Raw genomic sequence first — 19,401 nt, 5'->3', positions numbered from 1 at the left:
GTCAAGACTCTTTGGGATGCAAGTGACTGCAGGTCCGTCTAAACTGGCATAAATGATAAAAATGTAATATATTGACGTGCATAACTGAAAAGTCCTGGGAAGGATTTTGCTTCCGTCACGGCTAATGCAGGGATTCAGACTCTGTCATTAGGACTTGATCTCCCTTTGTCTCTTGACTGCGCTTTTGCTATGCTGGCTTCACTGTAGGCAGGTACTTTTTGTTACCGAGTTGAAGCTCCTATTGCTCGCCGCACAACAGGCCAATAAATGGAGAGATGAGGTCTTGGGACAAGGAATAGCAACTTTATTTGGAAAGCCAGGAGACTGAGAAGATGGCAGACCAGTGTCTAAAAGAGCCATCTTGCTGGGCTTTGGATGCTAGTTTCTTTTATAGAACAAACAGGGGGAGGTGAGGAGGTGAAGTAAAAAAGCTGATAAGTTGTTGCAAATACTTCTTGGTTCTGACCAGCCTCCCCAAGGGATGTGCTAATTTCTTCTTTTCTGCAGGTGGACCAGGTGGACCTGGTGGGGATGTTTCCTGTGAACTCAAACAAAAGTACTTTAGCTTAACACTTGGGCATGGGAGGCAGGGTTCCCAGAGGTGGGCTATTTTGTTTACTTTAAGCTATGGCAACATCCCTTTAGGGATTAACTTGGAGCAAAAGCAATAAGGTTAAAGTAAAGAAAAGGATCCAATATGGAGTCAGATTTGTTCTTCCCTATTATACTTTCTATCTGGGACCTGTGGCAGCACCATCTTGCTTTGTTCTCAGATCTCACTGCTTCTAGTGGAAAGCTTCTCTTTCCCACAGAAGTTCCAGGTTTGACTTTGATTCTGTATGCTTAAGTCATGTGCACCTGTCTGAACCAATTACTGTAGCCAAGGAGATGGCTGTGCCTGTGTTACATGCCCAGCCCTGCAGCTGAGATATAGGGTCAGTCCCATGGGGACTACTAGTGTATAATAGGGCTGAGGAGTTCCCCAGGAACATCAGAAAGAGTGGGTACAGATACTGGATTGGCAAAAGCAGATGTCTGTTAAAGTGAGTTACACAATTATTTTTATGGTCCAGGCTGATGTCAGTTATAATTTGTTATAAGTGAGAGTATTCTTAAATGGTCATATGAAATCATTTGACACTGATTCTGTTGAAAACGTTTGGCGTTAGGCTCTTATGCTATGAGAAACATAGACTATGAGTCATTCTAACCTCAACTCTACTGTATTTCAAGGGGCTTCCCACAATAGCCCTGGATATTTGAGATGTGTCTACAATGTAGTATTGTTTTAGTGTTAGTCATGTTCACTAAATTCTTGTGTTGGTTGCACCATCTTGACAGAATGACTTCAGTGACTTCTGGGGCTTCCATTCTTAGCAGGAAATGCCTTCTCCTGGGTCCTGTTCTGGAACCCTAACATGTTAGAATCTGCCATAGACAAAAGGTATGATACGGCATTCAGAAGTTATCTGAAATATTGCTGTGGCTCTATAGTATTTTTGATTGCCTTTAAAGTGAATTATTTAGAGGGAAAATACAATGACCAACTCAATGTGGGGAAACAGTTGCACATGTTCATACTCACCAGGTGTGTTGGTTTCATTAGTCAGAGCCCAGTTACATACCCTAGCAGAGGAAGCAAAAGGATGCTAGGTGGAATTCCCTTAGGGCATTTCTGTAGATGATGCTGTTAGCACCTGTAGAATTATTGTGCCTGGAGTCAGTCTCTCTCTTTTAACCAGCCCTTATTTACTTAAAATCCATTTCCTTTATAAAATGTTGCTTTTATATGTTTCTATTTTTAGTCATTTCTAAGGCTTTTTTTTTTTTTTTTTTTGGTTGTAGCAGTTGAGTTTTGTTGTTGGGAGGAAGTTGAAAGGAGACATGCATGTGTGCACACACACACACACAACTTCCTTTTAAATTCTGTGGTTGTAGAAGCGCTTCTGTACTTACCAGGGCCAGCTGCTTCCTCATATTTCATTCAGTCAATCATTTGATAAATATTTATTGAGGTCTATTATGTGCAAAGCATTGTATTATATCCTCAAAGAAGTTACAGTATTTATATGAAACCTAATTATTGCTACAAAATACGCAAAGATTAAGTGCTTTGGGGATCCACGGCAGAGAGAGATTAATTTCCAGTTTGGGTACAGGGAAGACTTTGGAGGAGGTAGCATTGGAGTTGAGCCCTGCAGGATAGGAAGGTTGAGATGTACCACTATCACATGCATAATAAATTCCCTGGGTGGTAAACTCATAATTAGCTCTGAAACCGACAACAGGCTTCAGGAAGGATCCTCACAAATCCAGCAAATGAGGATTTAGGAACCGCATTTTGTTTCTTGTTGAAACATCAAAAGAGATGCCTTTACACATCCCTCCTAATCATTTTCTAGTTCTGTGCTGTCCTCTTGTTCAAATAGTGGAAACTGGGCTAATTTTTTTAAAACTCAACAGCAAAATGAAATATTTCTAGAGTCCAGATTTTTTTAAAAAGTGTTGGGTTTGAGTTTTTTTCCTTTTCCCTCCACAGAAGGGCAGGTTTGCCCTGCTGCCCTTAAATTCTGAGCAGTGACCCCAGCAGGCTGAAACCTGTTTGTACTTATACTTGGCAATCTTATAGATAGACAGAGAAGTGTTCATTCACATGTACAGAATATGCTTAAACAAGGACAGGAAGGAGTTTTTTTCTTAAGAGTTTCAGGTATAAGTTATAAGTAGACTCTAGATCATAGATATACCAGAGAATCTCAGAAATGAATTTTGGATTTGGGGTTACATCTTGGAAGGAAAACAACACTGTTGTCAATTCAAGTGACATTTTAATAAATGGTTTTCCTTTTTCAACTTCAGTGGGTTAGATAGGCATACTTGGGTGTTGGGTATTTTCTTACAGGTAATTTATTTTAGTTTTATAGGGAAATACAGTACTCACACTTGTTTAAAAAAAAAAAAGCACTGGCTAAAGTGTCATCCAGGGTTCACTCAGTTGTCACCTTCTCTCCTGCGTATTCAGTCTTTCCCTCCTCACTGGCTGTTTTCCCTCCAAACCTTACAGTCAAACAATCAAGCAAAAAGGACTTTACGCCCTCTGTTTCCCTCTAACTTGCTACAGACCCAGAGCCTTGCCAGGGATACTTTTTTGTCATATGTCTTATCCTCTTTAATTTTTTTTTTTAGGTCTTGGCTTTTGTAAAGTAGATTTACTTGCTCTGCAGAAATTCCTCCCCACATAGCAGTGTTCTGGGCTCCCGCTTTGTTGTCATTTCTCTTCATGACTCGTGATAAGCCAAAGGCTGTGTGAACAGAGGCCACATACAGAGGCACCTGTGAGCTGTACAGCCTCCCGCCCTGTCAACACTGGGATCTTGGTCAATGCCCTTACTTAAAAATGGAAATACGGACTTTCACAAAGGTTAAATGACCTCTTTAAAGTTATCTGAACGTTAATGTCATGACCACACCTAGAACCAGGCCTCCTACCTAATTCCTCACTTCACAGTGTTGAAGAATAGGATTTTAAAGTTGCTTATGAGGTTCTGAAGTGGGAAAGCGGTATTTTCTGAAATAGACTGTGATTGGTGCTTATAGCAGTTTCTCCATTCAGCTGGCCAGAAATGAGTCCACAGATGTTAGCTGTCATAGCTAATTACCACTTGAGATTTTTACCGTGTTCTTCTTGATGGCTGCTCATTTCCAAGTAATAACTGCACTTGAGTTTTTAAGTGAAGCCCTTTAGATAGTAAAATTGTAATCTGTTCTAATTGTGAAGCATGTGGGCTGTTTTAGGTATGGCTTATGGAAAGGTAAATGAAAAAACTACAAGGGTAGGTGGCAGTTGGGGTCACGAGGTGAAGAGACCTGGTGAGCCTCAGGAGACTCGGTCAAGGGTTCATTCATCCCTGGCCACTGACTGACAGGTCACTTCCCATTCAGAACAAACACCAACAAGTAATACCACGTGATGCTTCTTACCCATCTCTGAACTTTCGAGGGCAAGGATTTTGTCCTTTTTTCATCTTGCATTCCCAGTACCAGTCTAGTTCCCAGCACATGGTAAATGGCCAGTCAGTTTGTTGAATGAATAAATGAATTACTTTTTCTGTGTCTTTAGGTTTTCTTTTCAGTAAAATGTGAAAACCAGTACCTCCCTGTTACCGACTCCAAGCTTGTACTGCTCGCCGCGCAACAGGCTAGTAAATCGAGAGACGAGGTGTTGGGGCAAAAGGAATAGTGACTTTATTTAGAAAGCCAGCAGACGGAGAAGATGGTGGGCTAGTGGCCCAAAGAACCATCCTCCCCGACTTAGAATTCAGGCTTCTTTTATACTGAAAGGCGAGGGGCTGTGGTAGGTTGTTGCCAACTTCTTGGTGCTGGAATCCTTTGTTCTTGCAGCTGTCCACGTGGGTCTGGTCACAGTGTTCCTAGAAACCTCCACAAGACAGTTGTTATTTTCTGTTCTGCAACTTGATTTATCTCTATGTGAATGGAAAAGTTTTACACTAAAGCTTTAAAGGTCAGAGCCTTGAGAATGGACCATCATGTATATTTCAGGCAACTAGCAGCATTCCTTTACAAAGCTGCAGAGCCAGCATGACTAAGCACAGGCAACAGAGCACAAAGGTTAGAGCTAAAGGACTAGATCTAATACGGAGTCAGGTTTGTTATTCTGTGTTATATCCCTAAAAGATTAAATGTGATAATAGATGTGAATGCATTTTGGAAAGTTCTGAGCATATATATGGGCATAAAGGTATTATTCCTTTAAGCTGTGAGCGGATCAGTATAGGGCAATGAATTAACTGAGGAAACACTGAGTATCTCTTGAATATAACAGAATTGAAAAACTCTTTTCCCTTCTAAGACTTTATCTTTGGATAAGAAATAGCATCAATAAGTTGGTTTTGTTGATTTTCCTCTCTGAGTATGGATCATTTAAAAGATAACAATTATGAAAACATTCCAGAAGAGATTCATTCTTAGTATTCTCAAGAGTTTGTTCAATTTTGCTTATTACATAGTTGTGTCATGTTGGAAATCCTGATTGAAACAAAATTTTCATTATTTAGCTGTTTTATGGTTTTTTTTTTAAGCATTTTTTTATGTCAGCTTTTTTTTTCCAGTGTGGTTTGTTGTGTAATAGAGACATAGCTTTCTGTAGTATCTTTCTGGAAAAATACTTCAATGTTGATAACAAAAAGAATTCTTACTTGCTTATTAAAAGAACTTTCACAGCTACTTCTTGAAAGTCCAAATTGTTTCCTTAGAATAGAATTAGAAAGAAATATAGAGAAATAGCCTTACTGGAGTTTTCTCAGGGAATAAGATTTGACAAGCGGGAACACCAAAAGGTTCATGTAAAGATACTCTTTCACTTGCCACTTTGATTTGTCCTACAGACAAATCTATCTGCTCCTAAAAGATTAATGGAGAACCAGAAAAATTATTCAGATTACTTATTAGTAAAACAAATGAAAGTTGCTATACAATGTATATTTATCCAAATGGGTGTGATAGTTTTATTGTAAATGTAAACTATGAACTATAACGAGTCAGTGTTTTTTGTTTCTTTAGATGGGTAGCCTATGAAAATCCTGACTTCACAGGAGAACAGTATATACTGGATAAAGGCTCTTATACCAGCTTTGAGGATTGGGGAGGCAAAAATTGTAAGATCTCTTCTGTTCAACCCATATGTTTGGTAAGGAGTTACATTTTTCTCTGAGAATATTTAACTGAATTTTGGATTCCCTTAATGTGTGCTTCTGGTTCATGTAATACTTAACTATAGAAACTATCCTGAGATTATTTATTTTTAATCGTAATTGTTAATGATCCACAGAAGAAATTTTCAAGATGTCTGCCCTACTCATTTCCTTTTCTCTTCCCTTTAAAAATTCTTAGGATTCTTTCACCAGCCCAGGGAGACGAAATCAGGTAACTTAACAAACATACTATCTTTCATAATTAAAAACCTTCTGTTAAAAAGCTGAATTTATGTGTAAAACATCATACACTTGGGAACATATTGTTAGTTTTACCCATTTTTGTGCCTGAAAGCATAACTATATTTTAAAATTAGATTTAAGTTTACAGTAAGGCTTAATTGATAGCACCGACCCGTATCTAAATATTTCTTATAAAAAGTTAAATTTTTATATCATTACAGTGGATCAGAGTTTAATACACTAGGATTAGTATTTCAAACAATAGCATATAGTTATTGTGGAAAACAGCAAAATGAATGTTCATATTTGCTGTGTCTGCATTAGGCTTTTTATAGTGTCTTTTATATGGTGTCTCACTTAAGCCTTTTGAATGCTGACTCTCTGTATCAACTGAAGTGTTAAATTCGTTAAAGACTATTTAATGGAAGTGTTCAGAGAGCCATAATTACAGAGGCACAAACACCACTGTAGCCTCCTTTATTGGCATACAAAAGAGTCTAATAAGTCAGCAGGTAGCTTCCATCCAGAGGGAGGAAAACTGCACTACATGTTTCCAAAATATAGTTTCTTGTAAATGTTAGAACTGTTAACAATTACTTTTGGCCACAATAAAGCTTTAAAATGCCTCACAGCTTGTTACAAGAGGGTGTTCTGTAGAAAGCTGCCTCTATTGTTGGACTGTCCTTTGATGTCTCTGAATGAAATTAAACAATCACGAATGGTGCAAAGTATTTCTAATTGATCATTAATGTAGAAGTAAAAAATTAAAGGACTTATAAAATTCATACCAGTTTACGATAACAAAAGTTAACAGGTCGTGTTTGGTTATCATTTCAGAGGCTGAATGAGTTCATGTGTTTAGGAAAAGAATTTTATGTATTTCCGTTTACTTTTTCAAAGGTTCACTTGTTTTCGGAACCACAGTTTCAAGGTCGCAGTCAGTGTTTTGAAGAAACAACAAGTCAAATTGATGAGTCATTTTCTGCCAAGTCTTGCAGAGTTTTAGGAGGCAGGTAAGCAAAACAGTGGACTGGCAGACCCCAACCAGTGGGGGAAAACAGGATCCACATATCAGCAAGTAAATACACTTGTAGGAGCTTGGTACCATATGAGACCACCGCATAGTACAAGACCATGCGAGTACTGAAGTGGACTTCAGAGCACTGAGTGCTGGGCGTCAGAGGACGTGGACATCAGTGTGGGTGGGAGAAGTTGAAGATCACCACCTCGTTGTGCAATGGGACTCAGACCAGGTTCTCTGCTCTCTAGGCCTCTCCCGTCATCTGTAAAGGGACTTTAGATCATCTCTAAGGCACCTCCCAAGATAGATTTTTTTTTTTTTTTTTACAGGTGGGTAGGAGTAGGGTAGGCATTCTGCATGATAGGCAAGTGCATGGCTGGAGTGGAGATGCTGATGAGGGGCACACCGCCCTCTCTATCTGGGAGGTCTTTGTACTGGGGGGAGGGGAAGTGAGTTTGGACAGGGAGGGTGGGCTCAGGCGATGAGTCTCCTGAGCATATGAATGTAGATGGATGCCAAAGGAAAACACAAGATGGGCAAGGCAAGGAGCTCAAAGTCAGGGAAACGGATCAGGAAACCCTTGGAGCAATCTGTGCAAAAGGTGATGAATTAAGTTGAATAATAATAATAGTAATAGTAGTAGCAGCAGTAGTAGTAGTAATGCCTTTAATCATATAGTTCTTCATGGTCTAAACAGCAGCATCATGCCATTTGGCAATGCAAAGTGGAAAGAGCACCGGCTTTGCATTCAAATGCATAGATTTATATAAAGCTTCACTGTTTATTAGCACATACCTGCACCTCTGTCCTAGTTTCCCTTTGTCCCATATGCTGCTTCATTTATTACTACCAGACATGTACTTTTTTGTTATTCATTTATTGTCCGTCTCAGCTCACTAGGGTATAAACTTCAAGATACCAGGGACTTTGTCTTGTTATATCCCCAGCAATGGAAAAATACCTGACACACGATTATTCCTCAATAAGTATGTGTTGGGTTAAACAAAAACAAAACAAAAAGACCCGCAACTCCTCTAGGGAAGCATGATAAATCACCATTTTATCAATAATGCTGAGTGCTAGAGAGACTAAGTGACTTGTCTAAGTCACTGTGGTATTTTGACTCCTGGCCCAGTGCAGAGGTGTTGGAAATGAGGATAAAGGGGTGAGGGAGAAATCTGGGGAGGAAACAGTAGACCCAGGTGACTGACTAGCTATGAAGATTGAAGGAGTATCCAGAAAAGACTCGAAGACTCAAGGGCTTGACAGGACCACCTTGGCTGGGAGAATGGTGGCACCATGAGAGGTGCAAGGAATGCTGGTAGGTGGAGAGGTGAAAGCATTAATAATTTCATGGAGAAAAAAGTTTTATTTCCCAAATGACTTATGAATATTAACTTGCCACAAGATGAAACGCAGTAAATATATCCAGACATTTTTTGCAGAGAGAACACTGTTAGCCATAAGCATTGTGTTTATTGTATGGCAACTACCTCTAAAAATCAGACTTCTTGACTAGGAAGACTCAAATTACATTTTATACATGTGTGTGGTTTTTCCTCTATAGCTGGGTTGCATATGACGGAGAAAATTTCTCGGGTAATCAGTACGTGTTGGAAGAAGGCCACTATCCTTCGCTGTCTGCAATGGGATGCCTGCCTGAAGCAACTTTCAAGTCTGTTCGTTTTATAGATTTCGTAAGTATGTCAGGGTGAATATAGCGTTACAGAGATGTATGGTCACACAGCTGACAGACAGAGCAAGGGAACCAGCAGGTAGGCTTACTCAGGACAAAGTTGGAGGCAGAAAAAAATAGTTGTGTGGACAACTTTCTACCCTGGTCTCTTTCCAGATCTTTAAAATGTAAACTGTTTGCTCTTTTCTAAGACTTCAGGGGCAGTGTTGGGTCAGTCATGGTGCACAGTGCACAATCATGGGCTAGTTCAAGGCCCTTCCGTCTTGTTTTTTTCCATTTCACACCTGAGCCCTATTTCTTTTTTTTAAGATTTATTTATTTATTAGTAATTAATTAATTTATTTATTTATGGCTGCGTCGGGTCTTAGTTGCAGGATCTTTGTTGAGGCATGCGGGATCTTTCGTTGTGGCGTGCAGGCTCCAGGGCGCGTGGGCTCTGTAGTTCGCGGCACTCGGGCTCTCTCATTGAGGTGCCCAAGCTCAGTAGTTGCAGGGCGCTGGCTTAGCTGCCCCGCGGCATGTGGGATCTTAGTTCCCCGACCAGGGATTGAACCCGTGTCCCCTGCATTGTAAGGCAGATTCTTTACCACTGGACCACCAGGGAAGTTCCCCCTGAGCCCTATTTCTATACCTCTACCTTTAGAGGTACCCATTCTAGTGTGTTTGGAGTACAACTTGGATATTCCTATAAAATATATGTTTTTAAAAAATATGTATACAGGCTTTTAATTTATATACAGTATTATGCTGTAGTTCTCATCATGTTATAAAAACTCTCCTTACATTACATTTTTTGAGAGCCATCCATTATGCTGTATGTACATCTAGTTATTGATTCTAATGGGTGCACATGATGTAATATGTATATACAATATATAATCATTAACTAGATGTACATACAGCATAATGGATTACCCTGGGATCTTTTGTGGATATATATTAAAGAGTGGATTGGGACTTCCCTGGTGGTGCAGTGGTTAATAATCTGCCTGCCAGTGCAGGGGACACGGGTTAGAGCCCTGGTCCGGGAAGATCCCACATGCCGCGGAGCAACTAAGCCCACGCGCCACAACTACTAAGCCTGCGCTCTAGAGCCCGCGCGCCTAGAGCCCGTGCTCCGCAACAAGACACCACGATGAGAAACCCCGCGCACCACAATGAAGAGTGGCCCCCCGCTCGCCGCAACTAGAGAAAGCCTGTGGGCAGCAACAAAGACCCAATGCAGCCAAAAACAAACAAAAAAAGAGTGGATTTACTGGATCTCACATGCATGAACGTGCAACCTTCAGTAAGTACCACCGAATTCCACCACTTTACACTGTTGCTGGCAGTGCATGTGGATTCCAGTTTTCAGCATCATGGCCACTATTGAGTAGTCGCTGACATTCTAGCTTTTGTCAGTTTGAAAGAATGGCGTAGTCTCTGACATTCTAGCTTTTGTCAGTTTGAAAGAATGGCGTAGTCTCTGACATTCTAACTTTTGTCAGTTTGAAAGAATGGGGTAGAAGTTGTGTTAGTTTGCATTTCACTGTTGGTGAAATCTCATATACTTACTAGTCATTTGGGTTTTCTGTTCAGTGAATTGCCTATTTATATCCTTTGCCCAGCTCTTTAGTTTCCCGTCATTGTTGTTATTGATTTGCAGAAATTCCTTATAGTTTTTAAATCTATTCCTCTGTTGTTTTAGAGATTTGCAATGAAATGACTTTTGTCAGTTTCTCATGTATGTGCCGATCCAGATTATAGTGCTCCTTTTTGACGAGAAATCTTTAATTTTTTTTTTTTAAAGATCTTATGTGGCCAATTTACTAGTTTTTATTTTTATTTATTTATTTATTTTTGGCTGTGTTGGGTCTTCGTTTCTGTACAAGGGCTTTCTCCAGTTGCGGCAAGTGGGGGCCACTCTTCGTTGCGGTGCGCGGGCCTCTCATTGTCGCGGCCTCTCTTGTTGCGGAGCACAGGCTCCAGACGCGCAGGCTCAGTAATTGTGGCTCACGGGCTCAGTTGCTCCACGGCATGTGGGATCTTCCCAGACCAGGGCTCGAACCCGTGTCCCCTGCATTGGCAGGCAGATTCTCAACCACTGCGCCACCAGGGAAGCCCCGAAATCTTTAATTTTAATGCAGACAAAGCAAAATTCAATAGAACGATACTGCAAGATAATGTTCAGATGTTAAAGTCTGGGTGTATCTGACAGTTTGGGAAGTATTTGTTAGTTTTTGGTAGCTGATATCTCATAAAAATCTTTAAACATATGTAGTTGGTGATTTTAGCTTTAAAGGTAGAAGGAACATATGTGAGTTGGCTTTTTCTCATCCCTTCCTGCCTGTTCAAATAACAAAAATGTTGACCTTCCTTGAGATGTGAAAATAGTAGCAGTGAAACATAAAATGATGTGGTAAGATTCATTAACTTACAAATAATAAAATATCTAAAAATTTGATATTTAACCTGCTTGGAATTCTAAAAGCAACCTACAAGTATTTAAAAAAAAAACAAACCCACTTTAGATTTAAAGCTTTCAAATGCCTTCCTTCAAGCAGAACTTAGCATGTATGCTCACATCACTTTTGACATTTACAGATGATGTTCTTTTAAGTTTTGATTATGATGAAATGAATACTTTACCCATATTAAGAATGTATATTTTAATTGTGACAGTACTTCAAAATCGTTTGGTGGTTGTCGCTAGATTAGAGTGCTTGGAACGTTTTGGCACGCCATCTCAGAGAAAAGTGCAGCGAAAGTGCACAGTAGTAATACTACTACAGTTTCTGTCATTTCCCTCTTATATGGTTTATACAACCTAATTTCTAGACCATATAGACCCCCTCTACACACTGATCTGCTCTGTTTACTGGTCAAGATCTTTCTACACATCAGAGCACATCCACATAAATGAAGCAGTACGGTGCCACACCGTTGCCACAAAACTTTAAGCAAGTTAGGGAATTTTTCATGTATCATTTAAGATTTTAGGATTATTATCATTAGAGCTTAGTCTAGGGTCATAAGGGTCTGTAATTTGAAAAACAAGCATAAGCTGCCAACTTTTCATTTTTCTGAAAATCAGTGGACTTGAACTTGGGGCTTCCATCCTATTTTTTCTCTCCTAACAATTATTCCTACAGGAAAATTTGGGAATACACAGAATCATTTCTTATTGACAGTTAAAAACAACAACAAAAAGACATCTGAAAATGCATACAAGGGGAAGGTTCCTTTATTAGGCAGATTACCACTAGACCCCCAAAGATCACCACAGCCCCCGACCCTTGCCATTTATGTCCTTGGCTTTCCAGCCCCTTCTTATCTCAATAGAAAACAGAAAAGTTGAAAATAAATTCCATTAGAATTGATATTCCAGGCATATATACCTGTTCCTTTATGCCTGGGATATTTTCCCCGTTTTATAATACTTTACATTTACCTGCCTTTCTATGTAAGGGAAAAACTTTCTGCCCTCCATCCTTCCTCGCTTTAGCTTTGAAGCGTATAACCACCCAGACTTTCTGGAAAACGGAGTTTATGAGCTGGCCAAATCCGGCCAGATCTTGTGCTTTGTCCTTGTAACAAGATGATTTTCACGTTAAGTTCGAATTACTATCAAGGATGAGTAACAGAACATTATTTTTGTTCCTAAACAGGAATTTTCTGAACCAACAATTATTCTTTTTGAAAGAGAAGACTTCAAAGGAAAAAAGATTGAATTTAGTACAGAAATAGTTAATCTCCGATCCCTAGGATTCAACACGCACATACGCTCTGTTCAGGTGATTGGTGGCATGTAAGTGAGTTACCTACTTGTTTATTCAGTAAAATAGATTTTTAAAAATTAAGTTTGATCATATTTCTCTTCTATGTTACCTTAACCAAATTGACGTATAACCCCTTTTTTTTCTGTAAGGGTTAATATTTATGTTCCCTCTTAGTATTTTTCTGTAAGGGTTAATATTTATGTTCCCTCATAGTATACTTTTCCTATTGGGACAAGCCATGTGTGGGACATCATCTCTTCATCCAGATTTTTAGTTTACTTAAGATAAGGACTCTCAAAGTTCCTAGGCGAATGCTTTGCAATAAAGTTATTGAGCACTTCCTTAGCAAGTAGGAAAGAGAACTGATTTTGCTTATCCTTTTGAAAGACCAAGTCCTTTGATTTTGGAGTAATGGTTGGGATTTTCCTTCAACTAGGAGTGACTAGCAGATGTTATAGGCAAAATGATTTAATGTCAACATGGGAAGATTTTTCTCAACTTTGAATAATTTTGAAATTAAGATGTAAAAATGAATAAGGACTATCAATGTAATGTGTTTTTACAAAAGTATTTTTCTTTCACTCACAAAAACAATAGGTATAGTTTGAAGGCATCAAATGTTGGAGAGGACTATAGCTATTTAAAAAACAAATTTGGATTATTAGGGTGATTGATAGAATTTTATGCATGACTTTTTTTTCCAACAGGTTTAAACTAATATTTTGTTTTCATGATAAAATGACTACGATGATAACATTTTAGAGTTCCAGGGTTAAAAATAGAGAACATTCTTCCTTGATGTAATACATCAACCAGAGAGAAAGATTGCTGTGTTGCTTGCATGCTGGTCTGCGCTGGAACCCAGACTTCAGGTGTGGGTACCAGCATCTCTGTGTGGAAGAGACCTGAGTATCTTTAGTAGTTTTCTGGATTGAGGAAGATTACTCTCATTTTAAACAAAACTTTATTATTTATTTTTATCTAACCCTTACATAGCACTTAGCCTGTGTAAGAACTTTACAAGTATTAACCATTTAAATAAAGGTCCATTATTACAACTGAAGATGTTTTATGTAAAGTTCACAGGAAGTACTGGGCTGTCCTGCTAAAAGACTATCTCTAGTTCATTGCCTTATTGAAGAAAAAACTTACCTATTTCTCTTCAAGAGTGGAACTTTTGGGCATAAATACTCATGTACCATTAATTTGCTATTTGTCAAGACACGGGTGCTGTAGCTGTTTTTGATAATAAGGTAGTTTCCTTTTTTTAATCCTCCAACATATATTTAAAGTATAAAAAGCTCGGTCTAGGGACTTCCCGTGGTGCAGTGGTTAAGAATCCGCCTGCCAAAGCAGGGGACACGGGTTCGATCCCTGGTCCAGGAAGATTCCACGTGCCACGGAGCAACTAAGCCCGTGCGCCACAACTACTGAGCCTGCACTCTAGAGCCCATGAGCCACAACTACTGAAGCCCGCGTGCCACAACTACTGAGCCCACATGCTGCAACTACTGAAACCTGCACGCTCTAGGGCCTGCATGCTGCAACAAGAGAAGCCACCGCAATGAGAAGCCCGCGCACCAAAACGAAGAGTAGCCCCCGCTCACCACAACTAGAGAAAGCCCAAGTACAGCAATGTAGACCCAATGCAGCCAAAAATAAATTAAAAATAAATAAATGAAAAGCTCAGTCTAAAAATCAAAGTGTTTTGAAAATATAATTGGTGCCCACTGTGAAATGGATATTGGTACTTACTGTGGTTATCTCCTTTTGTTTTCCAGATGGGTTACTTATGAATATGGCAATTACAGGGGTCGACAGTTCCTATTGTCACCAGCAGAAGTACCTAATTGGTATGAATTCAGTGGCTGTCACCAAATAGGTTCTCTACGACCTTTTGTTCAGGTATTTTCTTCTTCTACATGCTCTGAATAGGCTCTTCTCTGAAATCATTTTTTGTAAATGTAATTAACTTTTTAGTTTCAATTTTAAGTGTGAAATTGGCCTCTCCCCCACCCACCCCCCCTCCCCGAGAATTTCTGAATTTCGGCTGTGTTTCTGGTGCCAAAAGGTTGTGACTGCTTTCAGAAATGTTATTACACCTGACATCAAAACGTGGTATGCCCCAAGCCCTGGGTTGTCCATAGGCAGGCTCCCAGCCCCAGGCACTCTGAAATTCTGTCAACCTCTCCTCATTGAGAAAATCCTAAAGCCTCCGAAACTCTCAGATATAGCAGTTTTCCCTTATCCAGCCTCATTTGGGATTCTGCCCCTGCTACTGATGCTTGTTCAGTGCTTCTAAAGTACAGCTTGTATATGACTATTGCTGGGGTTTTGTCTTCTAGAAACGAATTTATTTCAGACTTCGAAACAAAGCAACAGGGTTATTCATGTCAACCAATGGAAACTTAGAGGATCTGAAACTTCTCAGAATACAGGTCATGGAGGATGTCGGTGCTGAGGATCAGATTTGGATTTACCAAGAAGGATGCATCAAATGCAGGGTGAGCTTTTTGGATTAGACAAGGGTCTATAATAGTATCTTTCTTCAAGTAGATGCTACTTCACAATTCCTGGAGCATTTTCAGAACTAAGTTGGAAGATTTTTTATGAAACTATTTCTTAGTTCTGATAGAACCTGTCTAGGAACCTAAATGGGAGGTAAATCTAGCACTGATCCAAGATAGAATCTTTACATCTATACTTGATTTTTATACAGTAATAGAAAAAGGAAGTGTCTGTGTTACCCTCCCCCTTTTCCTTAACCTACTTGTTATAGAAGTAAATTTATAAGCCCCATCATTATCAACACAGATCACTCTTGGTTTGTTTCCATTTTGGAGGACCCCACAGACTAGGTTGAAGGGTGAAGAGATACCACCCTGTGTACAACACAATCCATTTCCCAATTGTCACACCTTGTAAAATGGAAAATTGCCCATCTCCCTCCTATCATTCCCACCACAGTGCACATTTAAAAGCTGAGTGTTGTAAGATTTTATGAGAGACGCTCACACTTCTATTGTACATATTCTTTTTAACTCCTTGATTTTATGGGCTTGACTGTTTGCTCCTGATTTTTTTTAATCCTGGTGCCCCCGTGCGTCAGCAGAAGGCATTACGGCCTGCTGAAAGAAGTACAACTTGTTAATTGGGTCTGTTGTGCTTGAGGGAGAATCAGCCTTTCAGTAAACAGAAGTACTATTTAGACATGCATAGAAGAAATAGCATGAGGAACAGAAGTAACTAATATAGAGGCATAGAAAAAGCAAACTTCTGCCTTTGAATTATCTTAATTCAAGAAAATGGCATCTTTCCGCAATTTATTTCTAATGAACATTACAGTGATACTATTTTAACAGCTTTGAATTTGATAGGTCAGTGAGAAAAAGGAAAGTGTCCTAGATTATCACAATCCTTTTATCTCAATATATTGTAGACTAGTACACTTTTCATAAGCATTTTCTATAGCAATATGTGTAAATGCCATATGAACATGACTACCATACCTTATTTATATTATATTAAGGGTAGATTCAGTTCATAGATCTAGGACCCATAAGATCTTTGCATTAGAACACACTCTACTGCATTTGTGTTTTCTCTTTTTATACTTGGATAGCATGCCTTTTTAGAAAATTTTAGACATTTTCATGAAGGAAGACAAGAGAAATTAGTAAATGGAATTCCAAGTTTTAAAATGATAAAATGCCCTTTTAGCAACTTCAGTGCCACAGCAGTCTTCAAAATTAGAGATGCAGTCATATTCCGGAAGGGTCAGGCTGAGTGGAGTGGATACATCGGGGAGATTAGCTACAGACCCAGCCTCAGATCATGGTGATTTCTGGGGGGAAATATCATGATGGGCATTTTTAGTGTTCTAAGGCTTACCTTACTTATAAGACAGAGGGCCTCACAAAGGGCATAAATCTTTTAACAATGGACAAGAATTGAGAACTTTCTATCACTTATGTCATCTGAAATGAAGGGCATAAATATTTGTTTGATCCCAGTTACCATGGCTAAAAGCTGAAATTCCTCATGTGGGCTAAGATAACTTTAAAAATCAGCTCACACAGGAAATTGCTTACAATGGTACCTGAATGTATATCCACCCATGTCTAAGGTACCTTGTCTTTTCCACTGAGCAGATAGCAGAAGACTGCTGCCTGACCATCGCGGGGAGCCTAGTAACCTCTGGCTCTAAACTGGGCCTGGCGCTCGAAGAGAGCGTCGACAGTCAGTTCTGGAGCATGAAGTCTGACGGCAGGATCTATAGCAAGCTGAAGCCAAATTTAGTTTTAGATATCAAAGGTAAGGATCGTTTCCTTTATTTTCTTTGTTGTGTCTTTCTTCAGTTAACTAAAAAGCTCTTCTTTACTTTTGAAAATGATGCGTGTACTATTATTAATAGTAAGTGATCCCTTACTATGTGCCAGCCTCAGTGCTATACACTGTACATACGTTATCTCACGTGATCTTCACAGCAGCCCCAAGAGGCCTGTGTTATCCCTCCTCCCCCCGCTTCACAGCCCCCAAACGGAGGCTCAGAGGAGTTAATCAGTTTGGCCACAATCTCACACCCATTAAGCGCTGAGGTGGAATCCGGACATGGGCCAACTTTAAACCATTTATTATAACAATGTTAGACTAAAATTCACAAGTTAAAAGGCTATGATCTCAGTCTGTATAGTTGATGATTCTCATGTACACGCATGTACATGTAAACTTCCATTGTAAAGATCTAAGACTGAAAAGGAATTAAAACAAACAACATAGCCAAAAAGATTTCAACTTAACATTTGTTCAGTGAAGTTAATCCAGAGCAAACCGATTGATGGTGCTTGGGGAAGAGCAAATAAATTTAGGCCAGGGGTTTCCAAACTTTATCTGCATCAGAATCCCCTGGAGGGCTTGTTAAAAAACACAGATTGCTGGGTTCCACCCTCAGAGGTTCTGATTCAGTAGGTCTGGGGTAGGGCCCAAGAATCTGCATGTCTAACAAGTTCCCAGGTAATGCCCATGCTGCCTGTCTATGAGAACTACTGATGATAATTTTAAAACAACATAAAGCAAAAAAACTGACCTCAAGTAGACATGGGAATTCAGTGAACCTCCGTTGCTGTAGACAAGCAAATGATGGTAGTGTGTTTTATTCATGTCATATGGGGTAATTTTGCTTTAAGTATTAATGGAGACTTTCTATCCCCTATCAGGAAACCAGTGTGGTTATGTTCGTCAATTTAGTGGAACCATACTATTACCACATACCACTTTAAATCATGGCTAGAAAGTTGGCTCAATTTTACCTGAGTCAGGGTTCTGAGCCAAAGCTGTCATTAAAAATTAAGATATAGTGGTAAAGAAACAGCTGCAACCTGGTTTTAAAATAACTTTTGTGGAAGATGGAGAATAAGCCTGAACATTTCCATCAGGGGCTTTGGTGACTGCCCCTGGAGAAAAGTGGCTGTCACTTCGGATCTGCAGGTGGGGAGAGTGGCCCAGCCACCTGACAATGGGATTAGAATTCACAAAGAATCTGAGGAACAGAAAGGTACCCAGAGGCAAACTAAGTTTAATGAGGCAAAGGCAGGGCACTACATTTAGGGAGCACCACTAAGCAATATCTAACTCCAGGCTGGATGGGGCCCAAAGTCGTACATTGTATAAAATGCAAGCAGGAGACAAATGCATTGTAGGCTGGCACGACTGATCTGTCAGTATGTACACAAGTAAGATACCCATTTTATAGATGGTCAACCTGAGGTTCAAACTGTTAAGAGTCACTATCTTTATTCTTATTTTGAACAACTTGTTAAACTGGAGCTCCTCAGTCTATACAAGATAGAGTTTCAAAACCTCCAGAGAAGCCAAAGAAATGTGACTAGACTGAATTGGAAACATGGATTTTGGGGAAAATACGGACTCATGTTTCTTACAGATGTGATCAGCTTCCAATGTCCAGGGTTAAGGTCATTGTAATCTTTATGAGCTAGTCTCTTAGAGCATTCCTTTTATTTTCAACATGTATTTATTGGGTACCCACTATGTGACAGGCTCTGTGCCACACACTGGGGGTATCAAAGTGAAAGGAAAAAAAAAAAAAAAAAAAGGACAGTACCTTGGCTTCAGAGCGCTTACATTCTGGAAGCTCCAAGGATATGGGATTTTCCCCCACTTGCTACCCTGGCAGTTGACCAGGAGTAAGGATACCTGGCTTTCTAGTCTTCGACTCTGAAAAGGACTGTGGGACTCCAGGAGCTTCCTCCTTAGGGCTTCGCTTTAAAGCTCCAAGGTCACTTCCTAAAATGCAATATAAATTAGTCCAGTGCCTTTGGAATAAGGATACTGTTCTGTATGTTTGTGAACTCTCAGTATATCGAGTACGGTAGCTACAATAATCACTTGTTAAACTGGTTTAAACGTCTCAGAATGTGGGAGAATGATGCCATCTTGTGGACAAGAGAGAGTAGGGCCACACATCCCACATACTGTGCAAGGGGGATAGAAATACGTCTCTCTCTTAGGGGCACTTAATAGGAGACTGTGACTTTCACTGGCTACAACTGTTGACCATTTGTTACCTACTAATATTTCCGTAAGATTTATTTCTTTTAACCTATCTCCTGGTGTTTTGGTAGACATCCCGTGTATTATTCCAGACCAAAGACATTATAACAACAGTGTAAGAGATACCAGCATATTCACACTCACTTTAAAGAAGTCTGGGAGGATTTTAATCCTCCCCAAAGGCAAAGAATGAATCAGATTATTTCTCAAGAACTTTCTAGTCGTCATGACTCTAATTAGAATTATGATGTAATATACACAGAAAGTATGTTTAAGATACTATAATCTAGAAGAATGAAAAAGACATTGTGACCTTAAGATCATACTCCACTGAGATTTCAGCAAGTATTGTGTGTTGTGCCTCAGTGGAGACGGTGGGGTCTGTGGTGGTGGTGACTTTTT

The 19,401-nt window shown here is 39.6% G+C and overlaps 1 protein-coding gene across 2 annotated transcripts in view; it reads left to right on the top strand.

Moving 5' to 3' along the window:
• The window catches only part of CRYBG1 (crystallin beta-gamma domain containing 1), a 213,325-nt gene that overhangs the window by 191,008 nt on the left and 2,916 nt on the right, over positions 1-19,401 (top strand). For both annotated transcript variants that reach the window (XM_059941485.1, XM_059941484.1), the window contains 8 exons: positions 5,581-5,707; positions 5,911-5,943; positions 6,855-6,967; positions 8,543-8,672; positions 12,319-12,458; positions 14,211-14,334; positions 14,775-14,933; positions 16,581-16,743. In XM_059941485.1, the coding sequence (XP_059797468.1) occupies positions 5,581-5,707; positions 5,911-5,943; positions 6,855-6,967; positions 8,543-8,672; positions 12,319-12,458; positions 14,211-14,334; positions 14,775-14,933; positions 16,581-16,743 (989 nt within the window). The remainder of the gene's footprint in view (positions 1-5,580; positions 5,708-5,910; positions 5,944-6,854; positions 6,968-8,542; positions 8,673-12,318; positions 12,459-14,210; positions 14,335-14,774; positions 14,934-16,580; positions 16,744-19,401) is intronic.

This window comes from Balaenoptera ricei, chromosome 12 (genome assembly GCF_028023285.1).
Source record: "Balaenoptera ricei isolate mBalRic1 chromosome 12, mBalRic1.hap2, whole genome shotgun sequence".
Taxonomy (NCBI): Eukaryota; Metazoa; Chordata; class Mammalia; order Artiodactyla; family Balaenopteridae; genus Balaenoptera; species Balaenoptera ricei.
Note: the sequence above shows the minus strand (reverse complement) of the source record. Positions and strands in the feature narration are given on the sequence as shown.